This window comes from Sapajus apella, unplaced genomic scaffold (genome assembly GCF_009761245.1).
Source record: "Sapajus apella isolate SASKATOON/1434 unplaced genomic scaffold, GSC_monkey_1.0 scaffold12, whole genome shotgun sequence".
NCBI lineage: Eukaryota > Metazoa > Chordata > Mammalia > Primates > Cebidae > Sapajus > Sapajus apella.
The window spans coordinates 7,849,906-7,864,063 of NW_022436952.1; the positions used below are offsets into that span (position 1 = coordinate 7,849,906).

Here is a 14,158-nt window from a genome sequence, read left to right on the forward strand (position 1 = left end):
TCCCGAGTAGCTGGGACTACAGGCGTGCGCCACCATGCCCAGATAATTTTTGTATTTTTAGTAGAGAGAGGGTTTCACCATGTTGACCAGGATGGTCTTGATCTCTTAACCTCATGATCCACCCACCTCGGCCTCCCAAAGTGCTGGGATTATAAGCGTGAGCCACTGTGCCCAGCCCATGAATATTTCTTTTTGGTTTGTTTTTGAATTTTAGTAGAGACAAGATCTAACTATGTTGTCTAGGCTGGTCTCAAACTCCTGAGCTCAAGTGATGCTACTGCCTTAGCCTCCCAGTGCTGGGATTACAGGTGTGAGCCACTGCACCTGGCTAAGAAAAAGGCAGAACAGAACTTTGTTTTTTAATGAAACTTTTGCCCATAGAAGCTTTAGGAGAGAAAGTGATTTTTACATTGTCTGGCTCTAATGGACAGTCACCTGTCCTCTAATGGGACCAGACCCAATGGGACAAGCCTCATCCATCGAACAGAAGCAATTAGGACAATTCTGTGATCTCATAGAGTTCCTTCCTATAATGCTGAGGCTCTTGGGGGAATCACCCACTCAACCATGCTAACCACACCTGAGAGAGGAGCAGCCTGGGTAATGAATGTCCAGCTCTGCCTCTTCCCTCCCTCTTCATTTACCATGGACTGTGCTCCAGGGCATGAAGAACAAACACCACCAACTCTGTCTTGTTAAAATTCAATTGCATTCTTTAGAATATGTGATTTTGCTTGATTTTATTTTTTTAAAAAAGACTGGAATTCAGTCCCATATTCCTATTGAGTCCGTTTTCCCAGGAGATGTCACTGTCTGAGATAATAACTTAAATATTCTTGATGTGGAGGTAGTCTTTCTCTTCCTAGTGGGATGTCTTCTTGGCTCCTTTCCCAAACTTGGCATCAAGACCAAGACCTACGAAAAGGAAGAAAATGAGCTTAGCCTTATGGGGGAAATGAAACCTACCTATGATCGTGGTGGGGTGGGGTAGTCAGCCTTGGTTCTCCAAAATGGGGGCTTTAAATAAAATACATATCGGAACACTGGGTTTTATGTAACTTCCTCAGAGACAAGAGAATGGCACCAGGATACCAGTTATTACAGACAGATATATACATCTGTCTGTAATTATATATATATATACACACACCCACACAATAAGACTAAAAGAAATTTAAGAATCAAAAACTTCTAAGCAATGGCTGAATGTGGTGACTCACACCTACAATCCCAGCACTTTGGGAGGCTGAGGCAGGAGGATCACTTGAGCCTAAGAGTTTGAGGCCAGCCTAGACAGCACAGCAAGACCCCACCTCTATAAAAAAAATTAGTCAGGCGTGATGGTACATGCCTATAATCCCAGCTACTTGGGAGGCTGTGGTGGGAGAGTCACTTGAGTCCAAGAGTTCAAGGGTTGCAGTGAGCTATGATCGTGCCACTAAACTCCAGCCTAAGCAACAGAGGGAGACCCCCGGAAGCCTAGATTAGAAATAATGCTTCCCTTTCTCTTTTTATTTTCCTTTGAGACAGGGTCTCACTCTGTCACCCAGGTGGGAGTGCAGTGGTGTGATCACAACTCACTGCAGCCTCCACCTTCTGGGCTCAAGCGATCCTCCCACCTCAGCCCCGAGTAGCTGGGACCACAGGCATGAGCCACCATGCCTAATTTTTGTATTTTTTGCAGAGATGGGGGCGGGTCTCACCATGTTGCCCAGGCTGGTCTCAAACTCCCGAACTCAAGGGATCCTCCTGCCTCAGCCTCCCAAAGTGCTGGGATTACAGGTGTTAGCCACTGCACCCAGCCTTTTTTCTCTTTTAAAAGTTTTCTCTGGGCTGGGCACAGTGGTTTACACCTATAATCCCAGTACTTTGGGAGGCTGAGGCGGGTGGATAATCTGAGGTCATGAGTTCCAGACCAGCCTGACCAACATGGAGAAACCCCATCTCTACTAAAAATACAAAATTAGCTGGGTGTGGTGGCACATGCCTGTAATCCCAGCTATTCGAGAGTATGAAGCAGGAGAATTGCTTGAACCCGGGAGGCAGAGGTTTTGGTGAGCCGAGATCGTGCCATTGCACTCCAGCCTGGACAACAAGAGCGAAGCTCCACCTCAAAAAAAAAAAAAAAAAAAAAAAAAAAAAAAAAAAAAAAAAAGTTTTCTTTAAATGATTTAAATAAATTTCATAAATATACAAGTAAATTTTAGGAGAAAACATTCAGCTATCACTGTGTCTCTGTGTGGCCACTCACCCAGGAACACAAGCACAGTGCCCACCCACTGCATGGGGCTGATGGGATTGGCGAAGAGGATCACAGAGGCCAAAATTGTGAAGAACTTTCGTGTTGTAGTGATGATGGAGCAGGTCAGGGGACCAAAATACACAACCGTCATAAAGATAAAGCTCTAGAGAAAGATAAAGGTGAGGTCAGGTGGGTTCTTGGGTATCTGCCATTGGTCTAAAGTCTATAAACAGACCTCAGGGCTGATATTGCCACCCTCTTCTTCCAGCCAGGCCAGTCTTTCTTAGGGAGCCAGCTGCCAGTGGGGAAGCCCAGCCATCCCCTTTCAAGCACTCACCTGACCCAGAGCACTGGTCAGGCCGAAGAGCAGGATGTTATAGATGATGGCAGGGTACCTTTCGGCAAAGCTCAAGAACTCCCAGAGTTCCCCAGTAAAAAGGATTCCTGAGAAGAAATGTAAAAAAATATACGGCACATCTTGTGTGCCCTTACCCATGGGTGTGCACGCACACACACATGCACACTCCTGCACATGGCCTCTTAAAGAACTGCAAAGGAAGAGCGACGTAGGAAAGTGTATGGTGTGGGTTTGTAATGTCTCATCATGCGTTCTTCTCATATTTTTCTCTGATTAGAGAAACTAAAGAGAATTTTGTGAGAAAGGCTTGAAAGCTAATGAGTTACTTCTACCAAAGTGATTAAAAGCAGAAATCCTCAGATGCTGTAGGGATGCTGACCCACACATCCTTAGCTTAAGGAAGCCCCTCGCATTAGTCCCCTCCAGCCATCAGCAGCCTCCACCATTAACCCGTGTGCTGTACAAAAAATACTTTCTACGTGAGCCCAAATTCAAAAAGTCAGGAAGCACCGATTTCAAAGCGAATACGTCTGAACTGTTTTCAGTGTACCGCTAAGTCTGTTGCCTGTGAGCACTATGTGTGTCTCATTTCCCTCGTGAAAGGGAGAGTTCCCAGGTGCCTCCCTGTGTTTTACTGCTGAGTGTCTTCCCGTGACACCTGATACAGGACTCTCCTTCACTGTGCTAGTAAAAGTAGCAAACAAATCCTGCTGGTGCGGGTTTTTCCAGGAAGGTTTCCCAAGGGCTTGGAAAAAGGGTATCTTGGAACCAGTTCAGGCCTTTGGCCTGGGCAAAGTTAGCAACTATCAGCTAGAGGGACCAAGAGGATGAGGGCAGCCTGTCCTCTGGTGATACAGGGGAGGAACAGCAGAACTGGCTCTCACCCATTCCCAGCAGCAAGGTCGACCAAAGGTTGATGTTCAGCATCATGTGGTTGGAGCCTGTTTGGTAATGAGCCCGCATGTGGTCCTGGGAAACACCTGTCAGTCCGTCCAGGGTCAGCGACAAAAGCTGGGGAGGAAAGGGTGCAGCCTGCAGTGGAAAGGTCAACAGGGCCCCTTCCTAACCCAGGACACAGGATTCTCTCTCTCAGGCTCTTTGGAAAGCCACTGCCTTTAGAGTCCTCAGAACAAAACGTTGCCATGTGGTCACAGGTGGGAGGTGGGGAGAGACCACGCTCACTCCCCCTCCCTGCCCAGGCACTGGACCGACAGGCTCACTGAGCCACATAGTGATTTTGTAATCAGAGCAGAGCAGGAAGCTCACTTCCCAACACACTGGGAGGAGAAAGCCACTCTCAGCAGGTTAGCTTCCTAGCTTGGAGTCTAGTGCTCCAGAGACTGGATCCTGTGCTTAGGCTGCCTGGATTAGAAACCTGACCCCTCCACTTGAACTAGCCACATGACCATGGGCAAGCGAGTTAACCGCTCTGTGCCTAGTTTCTTCATCTGTAAAATGGAGATAATACCACATATGAGATTATTGTTGTAAAAATTAGTCAATTACGTGTAAAACACTTGGAACAATGCCTAATGCATATACAACAGCTGCTCTCATATTATTTTAATCTCCAGCTTCCAGGAAAAGCCACAGTAAGAGACATTTACTCCTTCCCTCTTTGCTCTCAGGTCTCTGTGACCTCATACCAGGATTCAGATACAACCCTCAGAGTTATCTCTTCTCCAGAATGAGAGCTGAGCTGTGGTTAAACATTTCAGGTTTCCCACTATGGCCTCAACAGAGCCAGGGGCCTGCAGCAAAGACCAGATATGGGGACAAGGAGTACCACAACCTCCCTTGACACCTAACTGGCCTTCTCCCTGCCTAGATGGGGCTATCCTTTGGTTAAGTTTGCTGGAAAAGGCTGCCTTCCCTAACAGGATCTCATACCAGGAGTAGCTCTCCATAGCCGACTATGTGTTCTTCTATCCCAACAACTTTCTTGGGTTTGTACATGAAAAGGGCCACTCCAGCCACAATTAGCAGTACACACAGGTACTTGGCCAGTGGGTACTTCTTCTTCAAGAGGGTCACCCCAAGCAGCATGACTACAGGGAAAAAACAGAGTGGAAAATTCAGGCATCCATAAGGCATCAATGACCCCAATACCCTCCCCCTCCCAGGAACCAAGAGAAGACTCAGGGAGAAAAGAATGACTGAAAAGGAAGGCTTAGAGAGGACAAAAGGAGGGTGCCAGGCTGGCAACTAGATAAAGATTGAGCAACAGGGTTAAGTATAAGACAGGGAAGAGGTAGAGAACAAAGGTTAAAAATCCAGGAAGGGACCGGGCAAGGGTGGGGAACAGTGGAGAAGGAAAAGAAGTTGAGACAAAGAAACTGATGATCAAAATGGGAATTAGGCTGTCTAAGGACAGTGTACACACATGCAACATGGAAATGGCTGACCAAGTGAAGCAGGCTAGGTCAGCCTTTAGCTCCCATTAAGGATTACCAGCCTATGAACATCACAGGAAGTGACAGATGACAGGATGGGCAGCGGGGAGAGGTGGCAGAAAGTCCCTGGAGAGAGTCATGACAGGGTGATGAAGCTGAGAGGGACACAGAGTTCTAGCAGAGAAAGAGAGATCTTACTACAGGGAGAGTTAGAAGAGGAAGACCATCTTCTTTGCTTACCTGGGATTGGCTTGCAGGATTTACCAAGGACCTGAAATTAAATCCAGCAAATAATTTCTGAGCATCTGTGATGTGTCAGGTACTATGCTAGGTACCACGCTGATTAAGACGAATAAGCGCAGGGCCTGTACCAGAGACCTCAGCCTCAGAAAGCAGCCGTATCATGGTCCAACCCACCACCACTAAACCCAAGTTCTGTGGTCCTATACACTCCGAATTTCTCAAACATTCTCCCAGGACTGTTATTTATTTATTTTATAACTCACAGACCTGAGGGAAGAACCCTTAGTCCTTTCCAAATGATTTCTGAGCCAACCGTCATCACACCCTGAGGTTTCACCTGAGTTGGATAGTTGACAAACTGTAGTGCTGAGTTGCTGGAGACCATGGCACCCAGATAGGAGATAGAACAGGCAGCATAGAGCCAGCTCCGAGTACGATCCACCCTGGCAGTGTCAAAAAACTGGATCACTGGGAGAAGACAAAAAAAGAAAAAGAAAAGAAAAAAAAAAAAAAAAAAAAAACAAGAGAAACCTGGTGGGGCTAGGATGGACCACTAAGCAAAGCTGAAGCTACATGAAAGGAGTTTGCCTGTCAAATAAGACACAGCTATTTCTGTCCTCTTACACTGGGAAATCTCTGAAAATTATTCATCTTTCCAATTCTACCTAAGCCTAACAAAAGACCACATGCAGGGTGGAGGTGGGGGCCTCATTCAGTTCAAGGGACCAGTCAGCCCTGCTGCTAGTCCCCAGGGAACAAAGAGAGAATTGCTCAAAGAATGCTTGAAGCTGACACACAAAAGAAACTCAAAGGGAAAGAAAAAAATGTTTTAAGTATTTTCAATGGAGATTTGGAATACAGAAGACTGATTCTCTGAACACGTCTAACTCAGAAGTTGGTAAAATTGGGGAAATAATATTTTACTCCACTTCAAAGTCATTAGTTTTACAGACTTCGCAGAGAGGCTGTGGAAGTACTAAATGGGTGGAGATCATGAGTTAGTCTTTAAGGTTAAATCAATGTTTAATGCCCAGCATACTGAAGGGGCTTGGGGTGGTGGGGTACCCAACAAATTACTATCTAGGTACTCACAAATCTTGGCAAACACGGCATTAATCACGCATTGAATGAAGACCAAAGTTAAGGCAAAGGTGAACGTCTCCTGCTTGGCTCCCTCCCCATACTTTCCTCTTGTTCTAGAAATGAAATGCATGAGAAAAGAGAGGAGAAATTAGTAGATTTCACTACTGTCATCTAATAAATTGAGAGCCACTAAAAACTTTAAAATTATCTTGCCGCTCTGGATTTAGGGAGAGTCTGTAAGGACCACTAGGCTCATCTGCAAAAGGGGTTGATTTTACCGGATTTAGAAGCTAGACACCCCAGCCTACTGATTCCATAGCCTACGGAAAGAATATCCGAAAAAGACGGACAGGAAACATGGAAAACGAGATAGTGAAATCGGGTACCCCAGGCAGGAAGGAGAGGTATTTGGGCTATGGCAGCAAGGCCGAAGGCGAATAGGTTGTATGCAAGCATCTGGGAGTACCAAAAAGGGGTCGACTCGGGTCCTGTTTGCGGGGTAGAAGTCTCAGCCCATAAAACGCAGTCCCTTAGAACCAAGCGGGGGAAAAAGAGCTAAGAAAATGACCAAGTCCGGAGAATCTAAAAGATAACCCTGGAGTTCTGGAATTCTGGGTAGGCTCAGCCGTAGCTGCAAAAGTAGCAGGGTGCTAGGAGGGAGACAGCCGGGCGGGAGGACAAAATGAAAGAACGAGACCGCTGTCACAGGCTGGGGAGAGAATGTCGGCCCGCCCCGGGGGTCGCTCACATCTTTTCCTGCAGGATCCCATAGTAAAAATAGCAGACAAAGACACCCAGGAAGCAGAGCGGCAGGCGCAGCCGGTCGGGCACCAGAGAGCTGCTAGAGGCCATGAGACGCCCGGAGGAGCCTCCTGGAGACCCGCTCACAACCTGCAGCGGCGGCGGAGGCGACAGCTCCAGCCGGACATCGCCGACCGGCGGCGGGGGCCTCATAGGAGCTGCATGCGACCGCCGTCTAGCAGGGCCCTGCAGTCACTACCAGAATTGCCAGCTCAGGGCTGCCGAGGGGGAAACACCTCAGAAAGCAGCAACCACTTCCTAGGAAAGAAAACCAGCCCTAGGACCTTAACTGCATCCCTGAGGGCCAGGGGAACCGGCTGCCTCGAGATTAATGCCTCGCCCTGGAGATTTTTCCCAATCAGGCAACGCTGAGGACAACTGCGACCCAGAGCACCACTGGGTGCCCTAAGAGCTACCCGGGCGTAGAATAATGACGCATGAGGATGTGGAAGCCACCAATTGGCTGCGCTGTGCGAAGACGGGCAGGTAGGCGGGGAAGGAGGAGGTGCGGCAGGCAGAGCAAATCCAATAGTCTTTTCCGCGGCGGGCGACCAGGCTTCTAGTGGGTCCTAATGCCAAAATCTCTTACTGGAGCCTCAGCGCCCTCTAGCTGCTGCCCAGCGTCAGCGACTTTACCTGCTCATTACTGGCACATCACTAGGCTTCCAAGCAGGAGAGCCACACAGGAAGTCTCGGCTTGGTCACTTAAAGGCGGAGTAACCTACCCCTGTCACCAAAGTTCTGAGCCAGAGTTTTCCAGGTCTGGAAACTAGGGATAATTAGTAATAACCGTCTTGTCGTCTCTTGATTGTTCTGAGGAGCAAATGAGCTGAAGTTGGTGAAAGTGTTTTGTAAACTGTAAAGTATGCTGTGCAAGTTTAAGGTGTTATTAGTCATCACTCTTTCTCAGCCCTGATCTTATTTCCTCACATCGAGGCGTGGAAATGGAAGCCTATTGGTTTTCTTCCAAGTCTTAAGAACTCACCAACAATGGCGTAAACCCTTCGGCCACACTCCTCAGTATTTCCCAGTGATGAGCTCCTCGTTGGACCCCTTCCTCATGCAAGTGTTGGGTCTCCACCTGCTGGCACGAATTGCCAGGGCAAGACTGACCTCAGATCTTCCCACTGCTACCTCCAACCCCCTACTTAGTAATTGGCCCAAATCTCCGGCCACCAGGTGGACTCTGGGCCTTCTCTTCTAGCAGCCTGCTCTTTTGGCACAGCCTCAGCCAAAGGAAGGAAATACTGGGCAGGACCACACCCATCACTCTGTGCCTGACTCACTAAGGCTTTGCGGGGGAGCCAGAAGTCTTTTGGAGGGAGGGGTAAGGGATAGAGGATGGGGTCTGTCCCCAGCCCCCTGTCTCCTGGATATTAGTGGCATGGGAATCCCCATACATTTGCTCTCTTGCTCAGCAGCTTACTCTACTGGCTTAGCCCGCGATGCCAGGGCACCAAATAACTGGGAGGAGAGACCTACCAGCTCTACCTCTTGAACAGCGGGAACCTCAAAAAATTCCCTTGTCCTCTGAGTCAACTTTCCTCACGTGAAATTAATGGGAATATAATAACAAGCAAGAGAGCGCTGTGGTTAGAAGATGGGCACTGGATTCAAATGATCGTTTCCAATCCTAGCTCCCCCACTTCCTATCTGCGTCTTTTGGGGAAAGTTATTCAATCTATTTGTCCTTCCCTGATTATCCAGTGGGACTTATCGTATTTCTCTTACTGGGTGGTTGTCATATTTTGATAACATTTTATATAAAGCACTTAACATGGTAGTTGGTTCTTACCAGTTCAATTAATGAGCTCCTCATTATAAGCCCAATTAATGAGCCCCTCCACCATGAATGGTGGTTGGGATAGCTGGTGTAGGAGTTTGTTGTCCGGTCTTACGTAGATACAACTGTACTTATGACTGCCCTTGGGGCAGTCAACTTTCACCCATATAATGGGGATATGTCTTTTGTGAAAATGCTTTGGAAATTCCAAAGTACCATCGGAATATTGAGATGGTTATTCCTATTTTCCCCCAAAGCCTAAGAGCTCTTACAGGTGCAGCATTATAAAGGCTGCTGAAGGATAAGAATAGTACTTTTGTATAGTTTCTTTGTTCCCTTCAAGGCTGCACACTATGTGGTGGGTACTCCCTGAGATGAGCCAAAGCTCCCCAAAACTGTCAAGAGATCCAGCCAGTGCAAGGAACACCCACAGTGTCAAACTGTCTTCCCTTGGTCACCTGCTTTTCCTCTTTGAAATCCATTCTCCTTAGGGTGGTTTTTCAGACTCACACTAGAATGGGTAACTTCCCCAATGACTCCCTCACCCCATCTCTAGAACAAACTATACTCTTCATTCTGGACAGTCTTTTCATGGGTCTGTTTATATGTCCATGTAAAGTATGCAAGCATGGTGTCCAGAGGGAACTCTGTGCAGCCATAACGACGCCCAGATGTGGAAATTGATGCTCCTTCTCTTGAAGACAAAGATGAAATGATCAATACTCAATCTCCACCCCATCCCACCTTCCCCAAATATTTTACAGAACTTCAAGCTGCTGGGAATATTTATTTATTTATTTGGTCTATAATACCAAGATCTGCAAAAAACAACCTCTAAACACAAGATAAGAAAACTCGAACATTAACATTCTTCAATTTTGTGTAAGCTCTGCAGTACGGAAAATATACAAACTTCAAACAGCTGCAAAAATAGTGTCTTTGGGAGAAAATAGAGTTTCTACATCGATACAAGAAAAATAGGCATTTTTCTAATCCAATCCAGCCCGGGGGTGGGCGGAGAGTATAGAGTCGCCATTTGCCACCTGGAGGAATGCCAGCTCTCCTCCCCACTACCCACCTGGGGCTGGGCGGGCTGGGCTGCTACTTAAGACAATCTTTAGTCAGGGTGAAAGCGAGATGAAAACGCCACTTGGGAAAACACTTGTTTCCTCCCTCCGCCAGCAGCTGAATTGGTCAAGTGTTAGGCCCTTTAGGGCTAGCTTTGGTCAGCTCCTCCAGTGAGAGGGAGGCGTGGGGATAGGGCTGAGAGGATGGGGAATCTATCTTCTGGTCTCCTCTTGTGTGACTGTGGAGGAGAGGGAAGGAAATCTGTGGCATCCTCCCTCCTTCGTTCATGGCCAGCTTGCTCTGTGACAAAAATAAGGGCCTCTTATACAGTCATTTGACTGATACCCAGGGGTGGGGGAGTCAAGACCTTCTGGGTGTTTTCCACCAAGTGAGGGATGTGGCAGGTATACAGGTGTGAGTTGTGAGCTGCCCAGCTGCTAGTGGAGAAGGCAGACCCCCTCACATTCAGAGGGGCCGGTGCCCATCAAAAAGAGGACCCAGGGCTTTGACACAATAAGTGCAAGTGCTCAAAGGCCGAGAGGGAAGGGCCCCTCCATACCCCATCCAGGGGACCTGGGGAGGGACCTGCCACCAAGGCACTGGTCTCTATGGTAAAGTGGGACAGGGGTGGGACCCTCAGACCATCAGGGAGCTCTGGAAAAGCACAGGCTCTTCTGATGGTGGGGTGCGCTGCCATGGCTCGAAGGGCAGTGGGGAGGTCTTGGAGGCCTCTGGATCCTTCCGAGGTGGTGGCCTGGGGCTGGCCGGGGGAAGGGGAGACCCCGGGTTTGAGGGGCAGTTACGGAAGATGAAGCCCATGCCAGGGAAGAGGGGCTTCATCAGACTGACGGGGCAGAAGGCTGAGCCAGTCGGGTTGAAATGGACTTTGTTCTTGTCAGGACAGGAAGTCAGGAAGGCCAGGTCAGGACCTGGGGACCTGGAGGACAAAGAGAGACACACAGACATACACATACACACACGTACACACACACACACGTACACACACACACACACACACACACACACACACACACACACAAAGATTTCATCAGTGAATGGTGTTTCGGGGACAGACCACAAGCCCGAAAGCAGAGATCAAGGCCAAGTGACTTTTTTTTTTTTTCTGAGACTGAGTCTCGCTCTGTTGTCAGGTTGGACTTCAGTGGTAGGATCTCAGCTTACCGCAACCTCTGCCTCCTGGGTTCAAGCGATTCTCCTGCCTCAGCCTCCAAAGTAGCTGAGACTGCAGGCGGGTGCCACCATGCCTGCTAATTTTTGTGTTTTTAGTAAAGACAGGGTTTCACCATGTTGGCTAGGATGGTCTCGATCTCTTGACCTCATGATTCCCTGCCTCAGCCTCCCAAAGTGCTGGGATTACAGGCGTGAGGCACTTCACTCGGCCTTTCTAAGACTTTTTATAGCTGGAAGCAGGGTGTCTCAGCCTTGGCACCGCTGACATTTTGGGCTGGATGGTTCTTTGTTGCGGGTGGGGTTGGGGGCACTGTCCTGTGCATTGTAAGATGTTTAACAGCATCACTGGCCTCTACTCACTCAACGCCAGTTGTACCATGACCCCTCCCCTCTAGCTGTGACAACTAAAAATGTCTCTTGATATTGCCAAATGTTCCCCAGTTAAAATCTACTGGCCTAAATAATCTAATTATTGGGCACATTTGAAAGGTATGGGATTTTTTGTTGTTTTGTTTTTGAGAGAGTCTCCCTCTGCGGCCCAGGCTGGAGTGCAGTGTGGCAGGATCCCGGGTCATTGCAGCCTCGACCTCCCAGGCTCAAGCAATCCTCCAGCCTCAGCCTCCTGAGTAGCTGGGACTACAGGCATGCACCACCATGCCCAGCTTTAAATAAAGCAATAAAAATAATTGCTTTATTTTTATTTTGTAGAGAAGGAGTCTCCCTATGCTGCTCAGGCTGGTCTCCAGAAAGGTGTGATTTTCAAAACTTTGGGAGGAAAGGATGGCAGCAACTGTGAAAAAGGCAGCTAGATCCTATCAGAAGATCTGGGTTCTAACTCACTATGTGGTTCTTGCCATATCTGTTTCATCCTCTTTTTTAATTTTAATTTTTTAAACTGCTTTAGAGATAGGGTCTTGCTCTCTCACCCAGGCTGGAGCATAGTGGTGTGATCATAGCTCACTGCAGCCTCAAACTCTTAGGCTCAAGTAATACTCCTGCCTCACATTGCCAAGTAGCTGGGATTAAAGATGCCTGCCACCATTCTAGGCTATTTTTTTTTTTTTTTTGGTAGAGATGGAGTCTCACTATGTTGGCCCAGGCTGGTCTTGAAATCCTGGGCTCAAGTGATCCTCCTGTCTTGGCCTCCCAGAGCACTGGGATGACAGGCATGAGCCACTGCACCCAGCCTGTCTCACCTTTATAATGTGGGAAGAATCATCCGTCCCCTTCTGATTGTGTAGGAAGATGGAAGGATAAAAGGTCAGGTCAGAGAGTTCCTGAGTAAGGGATAGCCATGATTCCAAGCCTAAAGAGTGAAACAGCCCTAAGAAGCTGATGGTTTGAGGATCCCTTTAAGAGAGGCAGTGGGCCGAGGTGGAGAATGGGCAAGTGAGAGAAGACAGAGGTGTGTGCATGTCTGACGTCAGGTGATACGCCCACCTCAACTTCCCAAAGTGCTGGGATTATAGACATGAGCCACTGTGCCTGGCCCACCACCTCTCTTAAAGGGTTAATGCAGTAGCTGGGTGCAGTGGCTCATGCCTGTAATCCCAGCATTTTGGGAGGCTGATCACCTGAGGTTAGGAGTTTGAGACCAGCTTGGCCAACATGATGAGACCACGTCTCTACTAAAAATACAAAAATTAGCCAGGCGTGGTGGTGGGTACATGTAATCCCAGCTACTCAGGAGGCTGAGGCAGCAGAATCACTTGAACCCGGGAGGTGGAGGTTGCAGTGAGCTAAGATTGGGTTAAGGCAGAAGCGGGAAGCTGGATGAGCTGACTTGAAGGCCTCTTCTGGCATTGAGTCTATGCAAAAATCAAGAGACACTACAGCTTAATTTCCACCTGCATTTCCAGGTTGTAATTACTCCACTATAATGTAGATTGAGGGAGGGTACAAAAGCCTAGAGCCTGCTTAAGCTAAGAGATCTGGCCTCTTCCCTCCACAGCTTCTCAGAGAACCTAGGAGTCTTGAAGGGATACCAGGCAACAATAATAACAGTAACAAAACCTCTAGTGGCAATGGTTGTCTCTGGAACTCTTTCTGTGGCTTCTGTATGTACCTTCGGCTGCCAGCATGGGTTGTCTCTCCCTTATTTGAGATACAAATGGTGCTCTCATTGACCCAAACCCTGTCCCAGCTACGTCTTGACTCCCACGCCATGACTAAACTTCCTGACTGCCACTGCAACCCCAACTTCCAGTGTGAATCTGCCCTGGTAAATATTCAGCTGGAAGCAGGAAACGAAGTGGGCTTTTTGATGCCTGCTAATGGGGACAGGGGCATTTGAAAAGGTTGGCTCTCAATTCTTTCTGCTAATGGGAGGGAAGTGTAAAGAAATCAACCGAAGAATGGCTTCTGAATGATCCAATTTGGTTTGGAAATTTTCCATAGTCCTTACTTGCAAGAACTGGAAATTTCTGTCTGGGAGTTCATGACACTTGAATCATTACAGCCACAGGGTGAAGACTTGACTCTGAAGCTTAAACTGTTAAGCTGTCTAGGCACCCCCATTCTACTCCAGTGGGGCTGAAACACTTCTAATCTCTGACTGAAAAGAAATACTAGTGGCCGGGCGTGGTGGCTCAAGCCTGTAATCCCAGCACTTTGGGAGGCTGAGGCGGGTGGATCACGAGGTCAAGAGATCGAGACCATCCTGGTCAACATGGTGAAACCCCGTCTCTACTAAAAATACAAAACATTAGCTGGGCATGGTGGCGCGTGTCTGTAATCCCAGCTACTCAGGAGGTTGAGGCAGGAGAATTGCCTGAACCCAGGAGGCGGAGGTTGCAGTGAGCTGAGATTGCGCCATTGCACTCCAGCCTGGGTAACAAGAGCGAAACTCCATCTCAAAAAAAAAAAAAAAAAAAAAAAGAAACACTAGTATGTTCTCTCGACACCCCCGAATTCTCTCTCTTTCTGATTATGGTCTAGCAAATTCTCACACCTTCCCCGGAGATGGAAAAAAATAGAAGAAACAAAGGGCTTAGGTT

At 48.1% G+C, this 14,158-nt stretch overlaps 2 protein-coding genes across 3 annotated transcripts in view; both read right to left on the reverse strand.

Annotated features, from left to right (window-relative positions):
• Nucleotides 1-385: 385 nt before the first annotated feature.
• Nucleotides 386-7,295, reverse strand: SLC35B1 (solute carrier family 35 member B1). The gene is made up of 9 exons (XM_032279952.1): nucleotides 7,068-7,295; nucleotides 6,329-6,432; nucleotides 5,574-5,704; nucleotides 5,234-5,264; nucleotides 4,491-4,648; nucleotides 3,485-3,611; nucleotides 2,580-2,686; nucleotides 2,252-2,405; nucleotides 386-915 (listed from the first exon to the last, which is right to left on the reverse strand). Exons 1-9 carry the CDS (start codon nucleotides 7,271-7,273, stop codon nucleotides 863-865), a joined length of 1,071 nt encoding a protein of 356 aa, XP_032135843.1. The 5' UTR covers nucleotides 7,274-7,295; the 3' UTR covers nucleotides 386-862.
• A 2,375-nt stretch (nucleotides 7,296-9,670) lies between these two features.
• FAM117A (family with sequence similarity 117 member A) overlaps nucleotides 9,671-14,158 on the reverse strand; it is a 52,880-nt gene continuing 48,392 nt past the window's right edge. The window contains exon 8 of one of the 2 annotated variants that reach the window (XM_032279949.1): nucleotides 9,671-10,908. In XM_032279949.1, coding sequence (XP_032135840.1) covers nucleotides 10,608-10,908 — 301 coding nt within the window. In that variant the 3' untranslated portion in view covers nucleotides 9,671-10,607. The remainder of the gene's footprint in view (nucleotides 10,909-14,158) is intronic. The other variant, XM_032279951.1, reaches the window with a different exon arrangement.